Genomic DNA, 9,476 nt, shown 5'->3' with positions numbered 1-9,476 from the left:
AGAACATCAGAATTCATTCCTCTTATCTAACTGTAACTTTGTACCCATTGACTAACCTCACCCCATCTTTCCTTCCCCTCAACCCTTCCTAGTCTCTAGTAGCCACTATTCTACTCTCTACTTATATGAGATAATTTATTTTTTAGATTCCACAAATGAGTGAGATCACTCAGTATTTGTCTCTTTGTGTCTGGCTTATTTCTTAACACATTGTTCTCCAAGATTATCCAGGTTGCTGCAAATGACAGAATTTCATTCTTTTTAATAGTGGAATAGTATTCCATTGTGTAGCTATTTCACATTTTCTTTATCCGTTCATCCACTGATGGACACTTGCTTTGATTCCATATCTTGGTTATTATAAATAGTGCTGCAATAAACATGGGGGTGCAGATGTCTATTCCATATACTGATTTCATTTCCTTTTTTTTTGGCAGTTTTTGGCCAGGGCTGGGTTTGAACCCGCCACCTCTGGTATATGGGGCCGGTGCCCTACTCCTTTGAGCCACAAGTGCCACCCCTGATTTCATTTCCTTTGGATAAATTTCCAGTGGTGGGATTACTGGATCATATGGTAGTTTTACAGGGTGTACACAAAAGTCACCCCTAACATTGCCATACATAGGGAAAATGGGAAAGTGCAGCTATATGTACCTTCATTTATAAAATATTCATTACAAAGCTTTACAAAATATTTACAAATTATTCTGTATGTGTTCTGCCAGCTCTTTGTAAAATTTTGTGATGAATATTTTGAAAATAAAGGTACATTTAGCTACACTTTCCCATTTTCCCTTTGTATGGAGATACTAGGAGTGACTTTTGGGATACCTGTATTATATTACAGAAGAGAGAATATTATATTTGAGAGTTTATGCTATCAGATACTCCCAAAGAGTGGTAAGTAACTACTGGGATTGGTAACAATGACAGAGAGTGGTGGTTACAGGAACACAGGGAAGCAATATATGTACCTAGAAAGACAGGCCTGTGTAGAAGAGCAGAGGAGACCACTGGTGCCTTCCCAGACACTTGCAGAGGTGCTGGTCCAGGCCTAGATAGAGTATAAAGTTGAAATGTAGTTCAACTGGAGCTTGAACCAGCAAGAAAAGAAACATACGGTGTTTCTCTTGACAATTCTTAAATTTCTCTTTTAGGAATAATTGGTTCTCTATGAAGGAATTTCCATTGGAAAACTGTTTGGACTTTTTTCTGGCCCTCCGAGTATGGTACCAGTTCATCTTTTAGAACACATATTAGACAGGTGAGTTGGAAGCTGGGATCCAGTTGAAAATATTTTAAATTAAAAAACTTTAACTTAACAAAAGAAAGAGATGTGAATTGAAAGTAAAAACCCTCAAGCCTTTAAACAATCATAGCCGCCCTTGAAGGCTGTTGAATATTTATGAAGAAATAAACTGAACCCCAGGTCTAGAATCATACTGTGTGGTGGGGAGGAGAGAAGGAAGTAGAGAGAATCAGCCTGTGGACAGTAATGGTTTGACCTGTTTTCAAGATTCTGTCTCTCCCTCCGTGGGGCTAAAATAAATAATGTAAAATTTTTTTTTCTTTTTAGAGATATTGAGTCTCATTCTGTCACCCTAGGTAGAGTGCTATGGCATCATAGCTCACAGCAACCTCAAATTCTTGGAGTCAAGTGATCTTCTTGCCTCAGCCTCCCAAGTTGGGAATATAGGGGCTTGCTACAGTGTTCAGCTAATCTTTTTATTTTTAGCAGAATGGGGTCTTGCTCTTTCTCAGGCTGGTCTCCAACTCCTGAGCTCAAACAATCCACTTGCCTCAGCCTCCCAAAGTGCTAAGATTACAAGCGTGAGCCACTATGCCTAGCTAATAATGTAGATTTTTAATAAACTCTATGCTTTTTATATACTTTACTATGTTCCTTTTCGCACTGAAATATGTCATTTAAAATGTATCCTTTTTGCCTTCACTTTCCATGGCTGTTCTCTGCCCTCTGTTGGCAGGTTCACATGGACTTGTCTTGTCTTGTATGTGATGATAATCACTTATTGACAAAAACCTTTTCTGTCCCTCAGGTCAGCAGAGGAGGACTTTAAGATATTTTGTTTTTCTGGAATTCTGTAGGCCTGTGAGGCATGGTCTGGGGCAGAAAAAGCTTGAAGATCTAGGTTTAGCTGCAGAATCAGGTCAGTTATAAAACTGTTCAGCGCTCAGTTTGGGGCATCAGAACCTATCACACAAATTAGCAGGAGCCCAAATCCCATGGTAGTCTCAGAACTCAGGGTCTTGAAGCTTCTTTGGCCTGAGTGACTGGAGTTAGGATTTCTTTCCATGAAGGAATGGGGCAACTTGGAAACCACAGCAGCTTCTAACAACTGGCCAATGTGATGCTCTGATTCAGTTTAGTTCTGAATCAGAAATAAGGTGTTTGGGCTGACCCTGTCCAAAAGAATTTATAAGTGGTGTCTGACTATGGAGCAGTAGGAGGCCATAACAACCCTATAGAGAGAAAGTTAGATCCTAGCTGGGTGCTGCTTAGGCCGGTAGGGTCCGTAGATTTCTCAAGCTTTGTTTGTGTTGCAGCAGGGTCACCAAATATAGCCAAAATCTTATTGTTCCTATCAAATGAGCAGTGATGGCCTGGATCACTGAAGATATATATGGTTTTCCAATGGAAGTTGCATATATATATACATTATATTATATATATAACCAAATATATGTTATCTATAACAAAAGACCTCATTTATCTAATATTTTAAGATTCCCCCAAAAATACAAAAGCAAAAAAACAAAAACAAAAACAAAATCTTTCAGTGGATGTTAATAAAAAAACTTCACCAAGGAATTCTTTTCTCCTCACCTTTCCCACTTTCTAGTATAAGTTGCTACTTGGAAGGAAGAAGGAAGGGGCAAGATGCTTGAATGTTTAATCCCTACATAATTAAAAATTATCCTTCATATTCAGAATAATGATATATTGTACACTTCAACTTGTCTGGGAGTCTGAATAACAGTGGTGGCTGGTCCTAACTTGGGGTCTGCAGATACTCCAGAGAGACTCACTTGGGTGGTTGGTGGCCATTACACTATAAGCATACAGCTTTATACAGTAAATTCCATGAGTCAGCAAAATATCTGTAAGGAGCTCCATCTTAGACACCAGGAGGCCTGGATTTTAGTCTTTGCTATGCAAATACAAAGCAGGATTGGGGAAGAGGGGCAAGGAAGGAAGCTTGTGACTTCTTTCTCTGGGACGAAGTTTTCAGTGACCTTTAAATGAGAGTATTGAACATTATGTTTACAATGCTCCTCCTAGCCTTGTCATCCTGTGATCTTTAGAGATTCTGTCATTTGGATTTGCTTGTCTTATAAAGCTGTGTGCATTTGCTTAAAAAGCAACTATTGGGTTGACTTGGTCTAAAGCCTTTTCCTGGTGTCTTATCACCCTTTTGACTGTTCCAGACTTCTCTGTCTTGCCCAGATGGGATGAAATTCCTTTTCACTCACAGTGCTGGGAGCTCGGAACTAGAGCTAGCATAGCTCACGTTATAGATATTGTCCTGAAGCTTCCATTTCTGCTGAGCTTGAGATAAGAGACATTGTCAGAGGCAGCTGGTCTTTGGCTTCCGCACCCTAGAGCTATCCCAACCGTATGCTTTTCAAAGGTAAGATCTGTATCATTTGGCTTTCTTTGTATTTATTCAGTCCGACAGCTCGTGCAAGGCAGCCAGTGTTCAATAAGTTAAGTATTGTTGGGAAGGATAAAATGGCATTGTCCTTAATTTCCTCCCCCAAACCACTAGGTGTCGCCTTCATCTCAGAGAAACTATGCCCCTCTCACCCTACACTCCCCACCAGCCTCTAGAACTCAAGCAGGGCTCTTAGCTTCTTGGCATTGTGACTTGGGGAGAAGTGGCTCCAAGGGAGAGGGAAACCGTGGCTCTTAGCACAGGGAAGAGAATAGGCTGATGTGCATGTTCTTTATGACAGTTGGAGAAGAGTCCCCAAGGACTCATAGCAAGGCCCTCCAGTAACCATGATATCATCCTTCACAAGCTGTTCTTCAGGATCAGATTGGCACTCCAGAAATGTGGTGCCGGGGGTGTGCATTTTCTAGGTTGGGGCTTGGGATTGGGGTGGAACCCAAGCAGGGTACAGTGGGCTCCCATTGCTGGGGGAATGTTCTGCTGGGACAGTCCGTAAGCTTTTATCGGGCGCTAGCCTGTGCTGTGAGTGAGACAAAGACGAGACCTTGGGCAGATGGTGTGTGGAGGCCGGGTGGGGTGTGGTGGAGGCCTCTGAGGATGAGAGGCATGGGGACAAGGCAGTGTGGGCTGAGTCCCAGGGAAGAAGGAGCCTCATGGACTTTATAAGACTCATGAAAATGGGACCTGGGAGCCACTGTTGCCGCAGGGGCCTGCTCAATGAGCAGGCACGTCTTCCCAGTGGAGTGGCCATTAGGAGGGTGGCATGGTTCACTAGGTAGGGGACTGGTGAGGATACCAAATATTTGGGGATTTCTGACTGCTCTCTGGAGACGGGAGCCATTGAGGGACCCTAGGAGTTGAGAGAGAGACCCTAAGAAGAACGGGATAAGCGAAGGCGGGAGAAGACAAGCCATAGGGTCTCCGGAACGTGTGGGATGGAAAGAGAGCAGCGGGGTGGCCCAGGGGCTTGGGGGAGACAGGGACAGGCCCTCAAAGCGAGGGAACGCCCGGGAACCTCGCCGGCCCTCGAGACCCTTGCCCGGAGCCCCAAGCGCTCACTGGGGTGGGTTGAGGTCCACGAGCGCCCGGCTTGCGGGTGGGGGGAGACGACAGGCGCCGGAGGGTGGGGCCGGGAGGAGAGGAGGAGGGGCGGCAGGGGCGGGGGCAGGCGCGGGAGGGGCGGGGGCAGGCGGCCTGCCCGGGGAGTCACACTCGGCCGCCGCCGGCGCAGCGAGCGGAGACGGGCCGGGCCGAGGCGACCTGACCCGGACGAGCGGCGCGCGTGGGGGCCCAAGCGGGGGGCGGGAGGAAGCGCCAGGCAGCGCCGGCCGCCAGGCCCAGGAGAAGCGGAGCCGAGAGGAGCGGGGACACGGGCGGGGCCGCCGCGGCTCCGGATGGGACCAGCGCCCCAGGCCCGTTAGTCCAAGCAGGAGCTTCGGGAGAAGCCTTCACAGGGAGATTTTCCCCTGCCTTCCCTCCCCTCTGGCCAGGCCTCGCTTCGCTCCCCGCCAGCCCATGGTCCCAGTCCTTCCGCGGCGCCGGCACCCTCTCACCTTACCCACCTTGGGCCTATTTCCCCCAGCTCCCTGCCTGCCCAGCCCCTTCAGCTGCGAGGTTCCCTCCAGGTCATTTCTTTGTACCAGCCTCCCCCCACCCCCACGCCATCCCAGTCTCAGATCCCCTTCTCCTAAGCTTCGGATTCATCAGGCTATTTCACCTCTCACTGTCCCCATCCCGGGCGCAGGCCCCCTTGGTCCCTCCCTTCTCCTGCCACCCTGCTCTCAGAACTCAGTCCTTGCCCTAGCTTGGTAGCCTACTCCTTACCTGCCCCAGACATCCTCCCATCTCCTTCTCTCTCGGGTCCCAGTGCTTTCTGTATCGGAGCCTACTTAGCTCATCCCTACTCTGTCCCTGGCCCTCCTCCCCAGGCTCCAGGCTGAGTGGTGCTTGTGCCTCCCCTGCAGGTCAGAGCAGTCCCCAGTTCTGGGGCCAGTGGGGTTGCTGCTTTATCCCCATGGCTCTGCCATCACTCCTGCTGTTGGTGGCAGCCCTGGCAGGTGGGGTGCGTCCTCCTGGGGCGCGGAACCTGACGCTGGCGGTGGTGCTGCCAGAACACAACCTGAGCTATGCTTGGGCCTGGCCACGGGTTGGTCCTGCTGTGGCACTAGCTGTCGAGGCCCTGGGCCGGGCACTGCCCGTGGACCTGCGATTTGTCAGCTCCGAACTAGATGGCGCCTGTTCTGAGTACCTGGCACCGCTGCGCGCTGTGGACCTCAAGCTGTATCATGACCCTGACCTTCTGTTGGGCCCCGGTTGCGTATACCCTGCTGCCTCTGTGGCGCGCTTTGCCTCACATTGGCGCCTTCCCCTGCTGACTGCAGGCGCTGTGGCCTCTGGTTTCTCGGCTAAGAATGAGCATTATCGTACCCTGGTTCGCACTGGCCCCTCTGCTCCCAAGCTGGGTGAGTTTGTAGTGACACTACACGGGCACTTCAATTGGACTGCCCGTGCTGCCTTGCTGTATCTGGATGCTCGCACAGATGACCGGCCTCACTACTTCACCATCGAGGGCGTCTTTGAGGCCCTGCAGGGCAGCAACCTCAGTGTGCAGCACCAGGTGTATGCCCGGGAGCCAGGGGGCCCTGAGCAGGCCACCCACTTCATCCGGGCCAACGGGCGCAGTGAGTGTGGCCCAGGCTATTTTAAGGTCAGGGGAGGAGGGTCGCAGTGTCCCTGGAGCTAGGCATTGGGGAGCTATGTGTGGTGACTGGGATCAAGAAGTACATGTGCACAGAGCACCTGTGAGGGGCCAGGGCTTTATGAGGTGAGCTTGTGGATGGCCTAGGCAGGTGTGAGCCAGGAAGAAATAAGCAGGAGGGGGGAAGCTTGTATGGGATGGAAGGGGGGTATTGAGTTTGGGGAGCAATGTGAGTGCCCTGGAGCAGTAAGTGTGCTTGATGGCCACTCTGAAATGTGAGCCTGTGAGCAGAACTGCCTCCCAAGACCCCTGGGTGGTGTAAAAATAGCGAGGACTCCATAAATGGGCTCAGGGCTCAGCAGACTTGGTTGAGAAAGACAGGTAGAGCTCACACTAAGAAATTCTGAGCATTCAGTATCTTTGAGCCCAGGAAAGGGGTAGGAATCAGTGGGGTGTGAGGAGGGCTGGGTGAGGAGCATGGAGCAGGGATCTGGGAGAAGGAAAAGGATTTGAGAGTGACAGCTTCCTTCCTCTGGGGTCTGGAGTCCTGCCAGATGGTCCATATGGCCCCAGGGTACTGAGGACATGGACTCCAAGGGGGAAGATTAGGGAGCATTTGCTGGGTGGTCGATAAGTTAGGGCACTCTCTTTCCTGCTAAAGAGGGAACTGCAGACAATTCAGAGAGGGGGTTGTTTGGGGGACCTGGATACTTTCTGAGGGTGCTTCTTTGTCATGTACATGCTCCCAGTTGTGTATATCTGCGGCCCCCTGGAGATGCTGCATGAGATCCTACTGCAGGCGCAGAGGGAGAATCTGACCAATGGGGACTATGTCTTCTTTTACCTGGATGTCTTTGGGGAGAGTCTCCGTGCGGGCCCCACACGCTCTACAGGCCGGCCCTGGCAGGACAATCGCACCCAGGAACAGGCTCGGGCCCTCAGAGAGGCCTTTCAGGTATCATTTGAGCCAAATCTGAAGGAGGGAGGAAAGAGATGGTTTGCTGGAGATTCATTGTCTCTCACAAGACCCCATAGAAATCCCAGAAACAGGGCAGGAATTGGGAGCTACAGGAAGGAATGGAAGGAACAGAGGCTTTCCATTTTAGTATTATTTCCTTACTTCCCCACCTTTGTGGCTCTGAGTGAGTCTGCTGCCAAGACTGACTTTGGCTACCTCCAAATATCCTAGAACACTGCTTTCCTAAATGCCAACATTAGGCTATCCTGTGGTGGAGAGTGGTTAAGAAAATGATCTGATCCTAGCACCTGGGTGGGCTTCCACCTTTCTGGAAAGGTGAGGCATAATTGTGGTGCAGTTAGATAAAGTTCAAGAAAGGGTATGATCATGTGTCCTGGAACAGACACTGAGAACTTCAGTGGTTCAGAGGAGGAAGAGTCAATAAGGGCTGGGCTTAGGGAAGGCTTTTATAGAGGAAGAGAGACTTTAAAGATAGATGTCATATTCATAGTTACAGTAGGAGAGGACATCCAGGCTGCCTGAGCAAAAAGAAAAAGAACAGACATGTTGGGGAGACCAGCGAGATACTGACCTGACAAGAAAGAAGGGTTCACTTAAGACAGATACAGGAAATAAAGCTGCAAAGGTATAATCAGATTATGAAGAACCCTAACCCTAAGATAGTAGGACTTGAATTTGGGGTTCTTGAAATTTTTTGTGAAGGTAAATATACAGTAGTGACAGAATTCAGGTTGGATTAGAAGGGGGGAGACTAGAGGCAGTGAGACCAAATTTAACAGGTTTGAAAGGAGTGCAGTACTATGGCTTGAACTAGAGCGATGATAGTAGGAACAGAAAGAAGTGGGTTTAAGAAAATGTATGGGCAAGGTTGACATGACTCTGTTCATTTCATTTTTGGGCTTAAAACTTTAAATGATTTGTCTACAGAATAAAATCCTGACTCCTTATCATGCCATTTAAGACCTTCTGCAGGCTGTTGTCAACCTGCTTTTCCAGGCTTACCTCCTGGTGCCCTCATGCTGAGTGATGTAGCCAACTAGCCCTCTCTCAAGCCTCCACCCCACCACAGGGCCTTCCTATCCCCATGCTTTTGTGCTCTTTCTCCTTTTGTCTGAAATGCTCTACTTTCCATCACCCCAGATCTCTGCCTCTCAAAATCATACCCACAAATCATTCCCTGATTCCCATGTACATAGTGTTCCTACTTATTTACCCTTATTCCTCCTTTTTCCACAGAATTTGACATAGCTTATGGGATAACCTTAAAGTCTTTTAGACTCTGATATTCTTTGGTTCTAAGCAGATGTGTGTAAGGGCTGAAGCTGGGTGGCCATTCTTCTCCAGTGAGTAAGGTGTTAAGTGTCTGTGATTATCTATTTGGTTATGACTGATGAGCACGTATCTGTGAATGACATGTCTATTTGTATGCCCGAGTAGGAGTCTGTGTCTGTCACACTTGAACATGGTCAGTGGCAGGACAAGTTTTGTTTATGCTAAACATTTTCCTAAAACAAGCTTCTGCCCTTTGTCTATCTGTATAATGCTTCCAAATGCTTTAAGACAGACCAGTTATTTTCCCTTCTAGGAAACAATCCATGAATTCCCGGGTGAGACTGAGTTTCCTACTACTGTGCTTAACTTTATCTACTATAGAACTAATCATATTATTCAGTCAGTGTCTGATTTATTTAAAGACTGACTCATTTCAATAGTATTTACTGAATAGTCCCAGTCACTGTGCTAGGTATTGGTATAAGGTGAAGAACATAACAGATATAGTCCCTTTTGGCAGTTTATGTTTGGTAAGATAGACAAACAAATAAGCAAAAAATATACAAATATAGGAACATATTGTGATAAGTTTTACTAAAAAAAAGAATAGAGTGGTATGAGAAGAGAAAAGCAAGGGAATTATACTTTAGCTAGCTAGCTAGTGTGGTCAGGGACGACTCCATAACCTTCTGAGCTGTGTTCTTTTTTTTTTGAGACAAAGCCTCAAGCTGTCCCCTTGGGTAGAGTGCTATGGCATCATAGCTCACAGCAACCTCCAACACCTGGGCTCTAGAGAGTCTCCTGCCTCAGCCTCCCAAGGAGCTGGGACCACAGG

The 9,476-nt window shown here is 48.0% G+C and overlaps 1 protein-coding gene across 1 annotated transcript in view; it reads left to right on the top strand.

Annotated features, from left to right (window-relative positions):
- The first annotated feature begins 5,463 nt into the window (after window positions 1-5,463).
- The window catches only part of NPR2 (natriuretic peptide receptor 2), an 18,277-nt gene continuing 14,264 nt past the window's right edge, over window positions 5,464-9,476 (top strand). The window contains exons 1-2 of the mRNA XM_003800230.3: window positions 5,464-6,373; window positions 7,140-7,345. Coding sequence (XP_003800278.1) covers window positions 5,707-6,373; window positions 7,140-7,345 — 873 coding nt within the window. The 5' untranslated portion in view covers window positions 5,464-5,706. The remainder of the gene's footprint in view (window positions 6,374-7,139; window positions 7,346-9,476) is intronic.

This window comes from Otolemur garnettii, unplaced genomic scaffold, assembly GCF_000181295.1.
Source record: "Otolemur garnettii isolate 467f Iridium unplaced genomic scaffold, OtoGar3 scaffold00172, whole genome shotgun sequence".
Lineage (NCBI taxonomy): Eukaryota > Metazoa > Chordata > Mammalia > Primates > Galagidae > Otolemur > Otolemur garnettii.
This window is presented reverse-complemented; position numbering and strand designations above follow the sequence as displayed.